This window comes from Pipistrellus kuhlii, unplaced genomic scaffold (assembly GCF_014108245.1).
Source record: "Pipistrellus kuhlii isolate mPipKuh1 unplaced genomic scaffold, mPipKuh1.p scaffold_m20_p_22, whole genome shotgun sequence".
NCBI classification, from domain to species: Eukaryota; Metazoa; Chordata; class Mammalia; order Chiroptera; family Vespertilionidae; genus Pipistrellus; species Pipistrellus kuhlii.
The window spans coordinates 10,185,824-10,200,620 of NW_023425521.1; the positions used below are offsets into that span (position 1 = coordinate 10,185,824).

At 42.4% G+C, this 14,797-nt stretch overlaps 1 protein-coding gene across 2 annotated transcripts in view; it reads left to right on the plus strand.

Annotated features, from left to right (window-relative positions):
- Positions 1-14,797, plus strand: part of GOSR2 (golgi SNAP receptor complex member 2) — an 18,011-nt gene continuing 3,214 nt past the window's right edge. Inside the window, exons 1-5 of one of the 2 annotated variants that reach the window (XM_036451485.2) lie at positions 1-144; positions 7,101-7,165; positions 8,629-8,737; positions 9,554-9,686; positions 12,278-12,418. In XM_036451485.2, the coding sequence (XP_036307378.1) occupies positions 116-144; positions 7,101-7,165; positions 8,629-8,737; positions 9,554-9,686; positions 12,278-12,418 (477 nt within the window). In that variant the 5' untranslated portion in view covers positions 1-115. The remainder of the gene's footprint in view (positions 145-7,100; positions 7,166-8,628; positions 8,738-9,553; positions 9,687-12,277; positions 12,419-14,797) is intronic. The other variant, XM_036451486.2, reaches the window with a different exon arrangement.

The window sequence follows — 14,797 nt, forward strand, 5'->3', positions numbered from 1 at the left end:
AGCCCTAGCCAGTAGAGAGGAGAGAGGGTCCTGAGACCGGAAGCCGAAAGCCGGAAGGAGGGCTGTGAAGACGTGTTCGGAGGAAGCCGCAGCCGGACCCGGCTGGGCCGGCGACATGGAACCGCTGTACCAGCAAACGCACAAGTGAGGGTCGCGTCGGGGCACGGGCGGGGCAAAAGCAGGCTCGGTGAGACCGGCCTCCTTAGCTGGGGCCTGGGGCTTTGGCCATTGTGGAGGCCCAGTCTTTCCGCCCGGGCACTGCTGGAGGCAGCTCGGAGGTGGTCAGTTCCTGGCGGGATGCCCAGGTCCACGGCGAATGGAGGGTCTGGCGTGGGGCCCGAAAAGATGTGCCGGATGGCTCCCGGGATCTTCGAGGCCGTGACTACCCTAAGTGAAGCCAAAGTTGCATCTACCGGTTCTAATAGTTTGTCTCGCACCTGCCAACTCAGTGCTCCGGGTTAAGAGTTCTGCGGCAGGATTGGATGGAGGGTAAAGAAAGTCAGTACAGACAGGATTAGCTTGAGCAATTTAGAAGGATCCATCAGTGGGCGAATGTCAAAAAGTTTCATTGTAGCTCGCAGCTCCTAAATGATGTCAGCCTCCATTCTTGATTGACCCCAAACTTGTTGCTACATTATGATTTTTCCCCTTTATTTTTTTCTGATTTGGTTTATAATAAAGACCATGTTTTTATGGCACAAAGAAATTGCTGTACAAGTAGCATTCAGCATTACACACCTAGTTACAGATTACCATTAAGAAGATCAAGTTTTGATGTGGCTTCTCATAATTTAAATTCCTTGGTAGTCCTTTATGAATATTGTCCTGCACTTTTGGAATTTGCTGAGACATGTAGTTGAGTATGGTAATAGGAATCATACCTATCTGTTATTTGGAAAGAACTTCTATGATTTATTTTGTTTTTATTGTGGTAAAATACACAGAACATAAAGTTTACCACCTGCACCATTTCTGACTGTACAAGTCAGTGACATTAAGTACATTAGTGTAACCATCACTGCTATTCATTTCCAGAACTTTTTCATCAGCACAAACAGAAACCTGATGTACCCATTAAGCAATACCTTCCCAATCTCCCTTCCCTAAGCTCCTGGTAACCTCTGTTCTACTTCCTGTTTCTGAATTTACCTATTCTAGTTATATAAGTGTAACCATACAGTATATGTCCTTTTGTATCTGGCTTATTTCACTTAACATGTTTTCAAAGCTCATCTATTTGTGCCATGTATCAGAATATCATTTCTTTTATGGTTGAATAATAATTCTTGTGTGAACACCAACCAGATTTTGTTATCCATTCATCTGCAGATGGATACTTGGGTTTCTATTATGAATAATGCTAATATGAACATTGGTGTAAATCTAAGTCCCTGTTTTCAATTATTATTATTTTTTTTAGTATATATCTATTCCAATCCTATTTTAACAACTCTGTCTTTCCCTCTCTCTTCCATTCTCTCTAAAAATCAATAGAAAGATATCCTTGAGTGAGGATTTAAAACACAGGAAACACACCAAGTCCTGGGAGTGTCAGAAATTAATAATTGTAGCTGAATTGACACAACCTTAACTGAACATATTAATTTTACTTGAAGTTTGAACCCAGTTTGTGATTATCTCTCACATGATACATAGCTTTAAAATGTTTATCTAATTCCAATGTACAGAACATTGGAATTAGATAAACATTTTGAAGTTAACGTATCTTACAAACTCCTGAACTGCCTGAACAGTGAATGGAGGGAAAAATGAAAAGTGGAATAAACATTTTATACTTAGTGCATTAGAATGAACTTTAGAGAGGAGCCAGTAGGCAGGCTACTGTTTTTGAGACCCCGGTGTTGTAAAGGTGCCCCACTTGTAGTCCTAGAGATTCTGATTCAGTTGGTCTGGAGTACAAGAAGCTCTGTTTTGTTGTTTTGTTTTTAACAAGCTCTCCAGATGATTTTTATGAGCAGTTGCACTTAAGAACTTTACCTTATGTCAAGACCAGTTTTTCCGTATTTAATTTTGCCTTCTAAATACTGTATAGTAGAGGCAAAGTGGGTGAAGTGAAAATGACCAGATGGTTTTACTACTTATAAGTAAGGTTAAAACAACAAACTTGTATGATGCTATATGGGGTACAGAGCATTTTCATATTGCATTTGGATCTACCACCCTTTAAATAATTACTGTTAGTATCTCTATTTTAACAGTTGAGGAAGCGGAGGCATTAAAGGGTTAAATTACTTGTTCAGTGTACCTTAGCTAGTACATAGTGGAACTAGAACTTCAACCCAGATCTTTCCATATGACAGTCAGAGGCAGCATGGATAGACTTTTAAAAAGCAATTGTGTTTTAAAGTGCTTCCCAGATTTTCTACTGACCCTTTAAAAAATATTAGCAACAGTGACCCTTGCCTACGTGCTCCTAGGTCTCTGCTTAGTTATGTTACCACCCAAGCCCACCACGGACTCCATGCTAGGCTCATCTAGGACTTCTGATTTCTAATGTCCACACTCCCAGGTCTTATTAGTGTATCTGTTTCTTGCTGGCTTCAAGTGTGTTGTCCGAATGCCCAGTTCAGTTTAAAACAGATTTTCCACTTGGCACATAGTAGTTCCCACCCCACCATGCATACTTGCTTTGTTGTTTTGCATATATTCCCTCTCAGGCATGAAATATAGAGATTGGAATCACTTTATTGGCCATATTTTTTCTAGTTCATTCGAAGCAAGAAGAGATTGGATGGGAAAAGTCAGTAATGTTTCCCTGCAACTTATTAAAGTTGATCCTTTTTAGCTTGGGAAATAGTAAAAGCCAGCTGAAGATGTTTTGTGGGTATTGGCCTCATCTCTCTCCTGCTGTCCTCATAGAATTTAAGAATTGAAAGTGACTGGCAAGATCTTCCATTTCATTTCACTCCAGTCAGGAAGACCCTTTTGATAGTTTGTCTTCATGGCTTGATTCCTAAACACTCCCTTAGTCATCCTGTTCATCTCCCATTGGGGTAAACCTTTAATTGATAGGGTTTCTTTAACAGTTGGCTCCCAGAATAGAATGCCACTTTATAGTGTGCATTTGACTTTTTTTTTTTTTTAAACATCTGAAGACAGGATACTTTTTAATCCCCATTTTATCGTAAATGGAAAATGTTAATGTTTATCTTGTCACATCTTAACCCCTCATTCTATCACAAATCATGTGCAGATTTTATAAACATAAGTTGATTTTTTTTTTCTTCAATATTGAACTATATAGAACCAAAGGCAGTGCTATGGTAGAACACTGGAAATCAATCCCTCAACCTATATTATTAAACCAAATTTACTACAAGATATCTTGAGAGGCTATCAAATATCTCTTGAAATAAACATAAACGTACTGTGGTATCCTCAGCATATTACTCCTTTCCACTGTAGGCACACCTGTGGTTTTATTTCCCATGGACCATTGTGATTGTCTATCCCACTTATTTGTTGAGTGAGTAAATAACTGATCCTTGTTAAACCATTGATTCAACACCCGAAATTACCTTCCCGATAATCTCATCAGGAAAAAAAAATTAGTTATTTTATGTATGAAATATTTCAAACATAAAAATAGAGAATAATATAACATGCGTTAGGCCTCATATTTAATACATATGCTGCAGGTATTTAAAAACAGAGTAGAACTGAATCCCACACATTCTCTTCCTTTCAGGGACCTAGTCCTAGAAGTGGAATGCTGGCTCATTGGATACACACATATTTCACTCTACCAGTTTTTGTTTGTTTATTTTTTGGTGTGTGTGAGGTTTTTGTTTGTTTGTTTGTTTGTTTTTAGAAATATGTCTTTATTTTTTAAATATACTTTATTGATTTTTTACAGAGAGGAAGGGGGTGGGATGGAGTTAGAAACATCCCTTAGCTGTCTCCTGCACAACCCCCTACTGGGGATGTGCCCTCAACCAAGGTACATGCCCTTGAATAGAACCTGGGACCCTTCCGTCCGTAGACTGATGCTCTATCCACTGAGCCAAATCGGATAGGGCTAACTCTACCAGTTTTTATCAAAAACCTACTAAAGCCGAAACCGGTTTAGCTCAGTGGATAGAGCGTTGACCTGCGGACTGAAAGGTCCCAGGTTCGATTCTGGTCAAGAGCATGTACCTTGGTTGCGGGCACATCCCCAGTAGGGGCTGTGCAAGAGGCAGCTGATCCAATGTTTCTCTCTCATCGATGTTTCTAACTCTATCCCTCCCTCTTCCTCTCTGTAAAAAAACCAATAAAATATATTGGGGGGGGGGGGACACCTACTAAAAGGGTTTCTACCGGTTTATAATCCTATTGGCCACGTATGAGAGTTCTAGTTTCCTCACATCCTTATATCAATGTGTGTTATCACACTTTAAAATATTTGCCACTCAGAAGAAATGTGATATCTCCTTATTTTTATTTTTATTTTTTTAATATTTTTATTGATTTAAGAGAGGAAGGAAGAGGGAGAGAGTGATAGAAACATCAGTGTTGAGAGAGAATCATTGATCGGCTTCCTCCTGCATGCCTCCCACTGGGGATAGAGCCTGCAACCTGGTCATCCGAATGGGAATCGAACCGTGACCTCCCGGCTCAAGGGTCAACATTCAACTCCTGAGCCAGCCAGGCATGTGAAACGGACCTGCTTTTATTTTTATTTTTATTTTTATTTTATTTTATTTTATTTTTTTAATATATATTTTATTATTTTTGTACAGAGAGGAAGGGAGAGAGATAGAGAGCTAGAAACGTCGATGAGAGAGAGTCATCTATCAGCTGCCTCTTGCACACCCCCTACTGGGGATATGCCTGCAACCAAGGTACATGCCCTTGACCGGAATCGAACCCGGGACCCTTCAGTCCCCAAGCCGACGCTCTATCCATTGAGCCAAACCGGTCTCGGCAAGGACCTGCTTTTATTTTTAATTTGCACTTTCCTGAATACTAATAAAGTTGAATATCTCTTCATATGTTTATTGAGCATTTAGGTGTTTTTTTGTCAGTTGCTCTTTGCTATTTTTTTAAAAATTGCTTTGTTTGACTTTTCCTATTGATTTGTAGCTGTTTGTTATATATTCCCAACATTAGTTCTTGGTTATCTGTGAAGATATCTTCCAGTCTCTGCTTGTCTTTTTATATTTTATGGTGCCTTCGTTGTAAAAAAGAAAATTTTTTTTTAGTTAATGGTTTTCCCACTTATCAACTGGTATGTCACCAAGTCCCCAAATATGTAGGACTGTTTCTGGCCTTTATTCTTTCCTCTTGCATCAGAGTTGGGGTTTGTCTATTTTTGTCTGTCTCTCCCTGCATGTTACCATATTGTTTTCATTAGTATGTCTTTGTAATAAGTCTTAATAGTAGATGGGATAGGTCATTCCTTTCATACCTATTCAGAGTGTCTTGGCTATTTTTCTCCCCACTCCATTTTTTCATTTAATTTCTGTTCCTGTCAGTAATGCCACCAATTTTCAGATTTACTCTGTTAAGCTGCCATTGAAAATTTACCCACTGCATACATCCAGGACTTCAGTAAAGTTCTAATTCTCCCTTTGATCGGCATTACCGTCCAGTCCTCAATAGCTGTTTCCACAGTTGCCCTGTTCTGGATGTTCATTACCTCTAGCTGTGTTCTACCTTTGCCTCCACATCTCCATGTGCCCTGTTCTGGACTTACCTGCTGACGTAGCAGTCTGGTCTTTCAGATTCTGTTAGTGGTTTCTAGGGGGCATGAGTCTTGCCCAGGATCACTCTGGGAGTCATTAAAAGGCTGTCCTTGCTTCTGGGGCCATAGGTTATGCTTAGAGGCCACAGGAAAGCCCAGAAAAAGACTTAGAGAAACCAGATTTGGGCTCCTGGCCCACACTGATACATTTGCAGTCACAGTTTGTGGTACTTATGGTGGAAGATGGTTGGTGACCTTTCCCTCGAGTTGGGGATGATATAAGAGCTCAGCAGGTCCCTTTCACATGGCTCTAACATGGGGAGACTCTAAGCACCAAGAGGTGGTTGTTGGGGGGAGCATAAGCAATTCCAAGGACTAATCCCAGGGACCACTAGGAAAGGTTCTGAGGGTGACCTTGGCCAAGCTTTGGGGAGCCTTCAGGGTGCTCTGGAGCCTTATGTCTGGGACCATGCCAGAGGTCCAAGGTGTAGTGTCATTTCCAGATGAGATGGCAGTGGCCTCATATTGCCTGGGAAAGATGTCTACCAAGTAGGAGATCCTTTCATTGAGGGCCTTCCTCTGATGGTCCAGCTAATCACCTCATCCACCCTTTCCCTCTGACCCTGACTCTTCTGGACAGGCTGGCCTCCTTTTAATCCCCATGACATGATTTGCATGCCTTTTTGCATATCATTTTCTTTATATCTTTCTTCACTAAATCACATCTTCCTTCAAAATGATATTCAGTACTCCCTTCACCCACAAAACTCCAGCTTACTCTGGCTCAGCCCTGGCCCTTTCATTCACTTGCCTTTGCGTGGCACCACTGTGCTTAGCTTTCTGTTTGTTTACACTTACATGTGTTAGTTTTCTCTTAAATCTTCTTGGGACTTTTCTTTCTATCTAGCCTGTCATTCCTAATTACACTGTTTCTCAAGAACAAGGATTATCTCTCTCACCCTTTGACTCTGCCCAGTACAGACCAGTGCTCAGCACATTGGGTCAAACAACAGAGAGTGGGATTGGCTGGGTCCAGATCGAGGTTTATCACTTGCTATGTGACCTTGAACAAGTTACATAACCTTTCTGGACTTCAGTTGTCTTGTTTATAAAATAAGAATAATAATACTTTCCTCATAGGGTATTGACTTTGCAGAATGTCTCCGATGGGGGAAGCACTCAATAAACGCTGCCTGTCAGTATTATTATTATTATTATTATTATTGTTGTTGTTGTTAAGATATTCTAAACCATGTCAAAACATGTGGCCTCAAGTGCCATATACAAATTTTACAGTTCAGTGATGCTGTCAATTTAAATCAGTTACATGTTGGCATCAGAAAAATTGACTTTCCTGACTGAAGTGCTGTTGATTACTCCTGTCTCACCCATTTCCTCCCTTTTCCTTTGATAGGCAGGTCCACCAGATCCAGTCTCACATGGGACGCCTGGAGACAGCAGACAAGCAGTCTGTGCACTGTGAGTAATTAGCTATGGAGACCAGAGTCCTTTCTCTGATGACACGGTGCTAATGGGCTGGGTTTCCTGACTGCCTTTCTGCCTCAGGGGCCTAATGATTCAGCGTGGAATGAGTTCTGTTGTTAAGGTGCAGAAAACCCTGTGGCACAGTCACTGATTTCCCTGATTGTGCCCTTTGGAATCCCCCAAGTCGCATCCCCCATTACCCCTCCACTCAACCTGACATGGCCCTGTGCGAGTGGAAGTCTTTCCTCCATCTGTCTTAATCTCATTACCTAGTCCTTAGAGGAATGTGCTCCCTAAAAAGTCGGACGTGTGTAACTGGCCTTGGTCATTTCTTCTGAGTGAGAACTGTGGCTTTTTAGAAGGCCTGTTCGGAAATGGATAGCAATATTAATTAATTTAGTTCCCACACCGTGATTTCTTTGGAGTAGAGGGCTGCTTTGTGGTTTTTAGTGTCTTTTCTATCATTAGAAAAGGTCCTTTTTCTGAGTCGGTCATGCAGACACTGCTGGCTCCCCTCACACTGCAGAAGCTGCCTTCTCACCTCGCTGCTTGGCTGTCCGCATGCCCGTTTCTCTGTCTCCTTTCCACAGCTTCAGAGCATCTCTTCTCGTGGTTCCGTGCCCCACTTTGTTCCAACCTGTATTTGTTAGCTAACTTACAAAGGTGACGTTGCTGTCACTTATTTATGGGGCAAAAAGCAATCTGCTTTTGTGCACAGTTTAGTTTCTGTCCATTGCCTTTGTTTGCCTTCCCAATAATCTCATTGTTACCTGATTAGAAATGGAAAGAGGTCATTTTGACGGTTTATCACAAGGGATAAGGAAGACGACTGTGTTTATCATATCTGTACTGCTATGGATCCTTTCCTGGGCCTTTCCTACTGATACTTAGTCTATTTTGGGGATTCCAACTTCAGCCCACCCATTCTTATGGAAAGCCTTAAGGGAACTCTTCTGTTTCGATTACTAATCTTCTTCTTTGTGTGTGTGTGTGTGTGTTGTTTTTTGTGTGTGTTTTTTTAACCTTATTACTATAGGGAATTCAATGGGCAGTCTTTTTTCTAGACATTTATAATCTATATCTGAGAATAATCTCAAAGGAAAAGAGACCTCATGCTGTATCAGAAAATACTGACTTGCTTAAAAACTTTTTGGATAACATTTACATGTCCATTTTATTTTCTAACAGCAGGAAATTTATTTCTACAGATTTACCCTCTTAAAAATTGGCATTGTTATATCATTAACAGCTATATATACATATTTGAAACAGCATTTACAGAGTCACTTAGTATAACTTGAACTTTTTCTGTTATTCAATAGCATATGTATTTTTCTCCTTTTTGAAATACATATTTTGAGTCTATTGGGTGTGGAAAAAGGTATGTTTGATTTACCATTCTAATTTAAGTTCACTATCTCTTTTCCAGCAATTATTCTTTTTTCTCTTTTGTGCAGTAGTAGAAAATGAAATCCAAGCGAACATAGACCAGATATTCAGCCAGCTAGAACGCCTGGAGATTTTGTCCAGCAAGGAGCCCCCCAATAAAAGACAGAATGCCAAACTGTGAGTGCTCTATGACAGGTCTTTCTCCACAGGGGGCTATTGAATGCTCTGAAAATTCATTTACACATTGAAAAACTGAGACTGTGCGAAGATAAAGTCCCTGTAAAGGGTACAATTTTATTCTCTCAAAATAAAAATCCCGTGATTTAGTGGCTTAGAAGTTTTGTGTCTCCTTACCTCATTGGTGTCATTTTGAAAATTTGCCTCCAGAACTGTTTTTCTGTCCAAACCTGTGGCCGCTTGAAGCCTAAGTGAGTTTACTCTACCCTTTGGCTCCCACTACATTCTTGGGTTGAAATGAATCTTGCTCTTAATCATTTCAATCAGTCTAATTATAATGAAATACCGATCTAATGTTTGATAGTCCCCCCATGAAATTAAAATGAAACCACCCTCACCGCTTACACCCCAGCCCCTGCTCCCAAAAGTTTTATGAAACTTTGCGGATGCTTTACGCCAAAGATGCCCTTGGGCTTCTTCCAGGAGAGTGATATAATCCATAGAAGGTCAGGAAGAGGTCACTGAGCCTGTTTCCTGTCACCTGTTCTCTGTCATGCATTCAGAATCAGAGACCAGCAGGTATTTAAGTAAAGCTGCTGGAATCTCGTGTGCTACAACCCTACTTTAACCACAAGCTACTTCTTTATTTTCAACATAATTGATCAGAATCAGATTCTTTGGGGTGGGAGGGTGGCATGGAGTGGCATAGGAAGAAGTAAGGAAAGTCTTCTTTCCTGAATACAAAGCCTGGTGATCTCAAATTGTGCCACTCTGGGTTCCTGGGATGTAACATCTATCTCTCTTTCTCAATTCCAGTCGTGTTGACCAGTTAAAGTATGATGTCCAGCACCTGCAGACTGCTCTTAGAAACTTCCAGCATCGGCGATACGCAAGGGAGCAGCAAGAGAGACAGCGAGAGGAGCTTTTATCTCGCACCTTCACCCCCAACGTAAGCCAGGCACCAGGGTGGGAGTCTGCAGGTACTCAACAGCTCATTGAAGCTGGAGCTCAGGGTCTGAGTGTCATCCTTTTAGGTGGAGTCTGAAGCAGACTGATGAGGAGACCAACTGGAAATGACAGTGGATCCTGTGCCTTGCCACAGAGTCTGTAACTAGACAGGGAATCTCTTTTTCTAACACAGAAACCTGAAGAGGAAGCAGTTAACTTGAGGGAATGAGCGGGGTGAAAATTGCCTGGTTTGACTGGGCTGATGCAGAGAGGTCGTGGTTGACATGGTAGAAACGTTTTTTCTGATCAGATAGAGACAGATGATTAGAACTTAGGCCATTTTTAGGGAGGGCAGCATTTCAAAGCTGCCTTGGGGCAGTTGCCTTTGTGCTGAGTATGTGTGTGGTTCCAGTGTCAGATGCATTACAATGTTTTTGTCCCTAAGCTGAGCGCAATTTTGGAGGAATTTGTTAACAGACTTTTTTGTTTTAGACGGATTACTTGTTTTGAGCCTGTTTGAAAGTGGCCTGTTGGCTTTCTCGTTTGATTTTGTAGAACACCATTGTCCCTGCCCTTTGGTTTCTATAAGATCATTTTCTGCACATGATATAGGACATACGACTTTTCGTGTTCTGCATATTATATTCCGCCAAATGAGGTGGGTTTTTGGGTGTGTGTGTGTGTGTGTGTTTATGGAGATGTTTGTTTTCTAAAGAGGTCTTAGATTTCTAAGCCTGACATCAGAACAAATCAGTTCCCAATTTGCGATGTTTAACTCTCTTTGCTGTGTCCACACTTGTAGTAAATTTCCCCAAGTGTTTCAGAATGTACCTCTGTAGTTTCTGTGTCTCTAGAATGAGCATCAAGTAATAATGACTAACAATTCACAAGCGTGGTGGAGGCGTGTTGGCAGTGTAGTGGTGAGCATGGCCATTTCCGATAATGTAACGAACTCTCTGACGCTCTGGAAGATGCTGTGTGGGCTTTTGATTGTTACTTAGGCATTTTTTAGGCCGAGGACTTACTGAATGAACTTCTTTCTATTTATTCTATGATCTGGAACTATCAAACATTTTTCTGAGAGATAGTGGCTCATCAGCTCTACCCTTTCAGGTGGAAAAGTAAGGAAGATTTGTATATAAAAGGCATTCAATAAATGCTTGCCAACTAAATTAAGTATTTAATTAATTCAAACGCTGCAGTCTTCTGACCCACTGAGCATTAGCTGTATGTAGAACACTATTTAAGGTGCTGAGAATAGAGGGTGTGAAAAACTCCTTTGTCATCAAGGGAGATTGAACATGTGTGCGTTAATTTTCAACTTGATCATCAAAGAAAAGATGGTTTGATCTCTTTGTAGTGGTTAAAAGTGGTTAAAAAAAAAAAAAAAAAAAGGCCCTGGCTGATAGGCTCAGTTAGTTAGAACGTTGTCCTGAACACCAAAAGGTCGAGAGTTCGATTCCTGGTCAAGGCACATACCTAGGTTGCAGGTTTGATCCCTGGCCTTGGCAAGGTGGATGCAGGAGATGGATTGATGTGTTGTTGTTGTTTTTCTCTCTCTCTCTCTCTTTCTTCCTCTTTCTCTCTTTCTTTCTATCTGCCTTCCTCTCTCACTCCCTTTCTCTAAAAGTCAATGAACATGTCCTAGGGTGACTCAGGACATGTGGTAAGAATGGCTCTGGTTGACAGAAGAGTTTGTAGTCATCAGGAGGCAGGAGAGAGAACAGTGTTACAGCTGGTCATGAATTGCTCCGTGTACAGTGCACTTTCAGTGTCAGTTTAGAGCCTAGGATTGGTCCTGATCTTCCTCCAGACAGATGGCTAAGAGAGCAGACTCTGCACTCAGAACTGGGAGTCATGCCTTCCTGGATTTCTTACAGCTCAGGGAGAACTTGAACAAGGTATTCTAACTATCTGGGCTTCAGTTTCCTCATCTCTAAATGGGGATAATACGTTAACTACTTCATCAGGTTAGGATGAGGAGTAAGTGAGCTTAGGGTAATGAGCATGCAAAGTGAAAAGTACTTGGTCAGTATTAGTTTTTGTTTCCCTTCCTTTTTGTGCAGATTTTTCTTGCCTGCTCAGGAGACCAGTCCCATCTGAACATTATTTGGGCGTCAGTAGGAAAGCACTGTCTCTTCTGTCCTTAGTGTCAGTCTAAGTGGAGGGATAAGCTATGGATAAAATAGCTAAAGAACAAAAGCAAACATTTAATGTGGAATTAAGGGGAAACCAAGAAAAGGGACATTTGGAACAAGCTAGGTTAGTGAGCAGTCAGAGAAAGACTTTGAGAGAAGCCCATGGGGTCTTGAAGGAATCGATTTTCCCCAGTGGGGGTCATGATAAGAGGCAGGAATTAATAAGATTTGTGTAATGGAAGTCTGAGGAAGGTGACAGAGGCCATTCCAGATCTTCGCTTTGCCTTTCCCCCCCCCCCCCCCCCCTCTATTATGTTCCTCTGATTCTTGCACCATTCCCTCTGTCAATTCTTCTGGCTTGGCCTTGGCCAACAGGCAGAGCTGTCAGACGTGGTGGGCCCGCAGAGGCTGACTAGCAAGCAAAGTTAATCAAGTGCCTGCGTTTCTTCCACAGGACTCTGACACCACCATACCAATGGATGAATCCCTGCAGTTTAACTCCTCCCTCCAGAACATTCACCACGGCATGGATGACCTCATTGGAGGCGGGCACAGTATTCTGGAGGGACTGAGGGCCCAGAGAATGACCTTGAAGGTGGGGGCCCTTCCGGGGGACAGGGAGAAGGCCTCTTGTCTTGGCCTAATCCAACAGCTTGGTCCCTGCATTTGCATTTTGGTTACGTATTCCCAAATTGTGATGCTGTGATGGTGAGACGGATCCTTCCTTTGGTGTCAAATTATTATGAGTCTGAAAGTAGCTCAATGGCCTTTGCTAGTAGGTGTTTCTTGTGCTTGTAATGAATCGTAATGTGGCATCTTTTGGTATCCCAGGTCTTGTCCCACTTTCTGAAGGTGACTGCTGCTCTGAGAGGAACCAATAATAGACTTAAGAAATTCTGTTATTTAATCCACTCGTAAGAAAGAAGACGTGGCTGTGCTTTGGCATCTCACAGTCAGGTGTTTTCTCGTAAGGGCCTCTGCTGTGTGCTGTAGAACTGAGACCTTTTTGTGCTGTCGTAACCGAACCCCCAGAGGTGGGGTCTCAGGGCTGCCCTGGTTGTTTAGCAGGAGATAGCTTCTAGAGCCCATGATGGTGATCCCCGGTAACTCCTCCCCCGCTCTTAAGCCCCAGGTATTGCTGGGAGCCCTGCGCCATTGGCTGAAATGCCAACCCCCTGGGAGTAGTTTACAGAAACATTACACAGACTCTGATGCCAGCCTCAGCCCTTTTCCTGTACCAGCTCTGGTGGATAATGGGGTGTGGACTGTGCCTCATTATCAGGGTGTGGTTCCCTGTGAACGAAGCACTCCCAGCCACTGAGCTGTGAGAAACAGTCCCTCGGAAGCGTGAGCTTTATCTCAGTTTTTCTTGGACCATGTTGAGGCAGGCAGCTCCACGGCCTTCAGTACATTTCGGCCACCTTCACCAGGGGGAAGGCCAGGCCAGCCATGGGCGACATGTAACCTGCTGCTGATGGCCTGAAGTGTGGCCTCTGACAGCTTCACGGTGCCCTCCTTTCAGAACAGCCACTTGCAGTAATCTGAGCTGATACCCGTTGGTTAACCCGCCCTTACTGTAGAAAACGGCTGGCCTCCTTCCCATCTCTCAGAGAACAGTAAAACCCTTCGCTAATGTCGAGCAGTGGGGGTTAGAGCTTATTGTTAAGGCTGATGTTGGCTTCCTACTGCAGTCTGGCATCACTGAGTAGTGCAAGCAACTCCTGCCCCTGCACGGTCCCCGGAAGTGAAGTGCTAGGGAGCCTGTGAGATGCTCAGAGGCTGGGAGGAAGATGCTGATCCCGGTCCTCTGCACACACCACTACCTGCCTTCTTCCCTCCGCCGCCTCCCACCCACCTCCACAAGGGAAGTTTCGGGCTTTAACCGTTTGAAATTAACATGGGGGAGAACATCGAGGAGCTGGGCCATGATTTGGGGCTTGTCCTAGTTGAAAATGTTTATTTGGGGAAAAAGTTATGGTAATTTTTAGGTGATTTTAGAAACTTGATGCTTGAACTTCACATGGTGAGGAAATAATATGCATTTTCAGAGTTGAGCAGAATCTTAGTGAGAGTCCAATATTCACCATCACCGTATGGAAAGCATGTCTCTGCTCTCCTCTGGCAGTAATCAAGTTTGACTTGTGAAATCTCTCAGTGAGGCTTTGAGATCATGGACTGGGCAGCACGTAGGTCTGAATTCCTGTCGGTAGTGCCTTGTGTCATTCTCGCTTCTCTTGCTTCTTCTCATTTGCTTGTTACTGTGTTGTTCACTTAAAAAATGGGTGTGGGGCATTAGGTTAGATGCCATTCATACAGATGCAGTCGGTGATGTGTGTAGAAGTAACTTGGGGTCTCCTGCGCATTCATCTCTATTTCTTGTTTCATAAGAATTTGAATGTGATTAAAAATGAAAATTAGAAAGCAGAGAGGAAGAGCACGTTGGGTGGTTTGGTCTCTTGGTTTAGGAATAAAACACCCTTTTGTTATGGTTGTGGGTGGTGACATTTATATAAGATCATTGTGATGGTGTCTGTCAGTTGTGTTTCTGTCATTCCATCTTGCCCACTTCAAACCTTCTCGTAAATCTGGGCACTAGCACACGTGTTGTACTCAGCAACATCCTGATAGGATTTTGGAGATAGGGAGCGGAGACTGTTTTAATATAAAATATTTTAATTTAAAAAATTTTATTGAGGTATCATGTACATGCAAGGAGGTATACAGATCTTATTTGTATAGGTCATTGAATTTTGACAAATGCTTGCATTTTTGTAATTCACACTGTATCAAGACATCGCCCCTAAAAGATCACTGATCTGTGAGAAACTCAGTCTTTCCAAGTCAGTCTGCCCCTTTCCACAGGCAACCACAGTTCTGATTTATTTCACCACCAATTAATTTTGCCTGCTATTAATGTTACTGTTTTGTGTGTGGCTTCTTCTCAGTGTTTTCCAGGCTCTTTCATACTGTTACA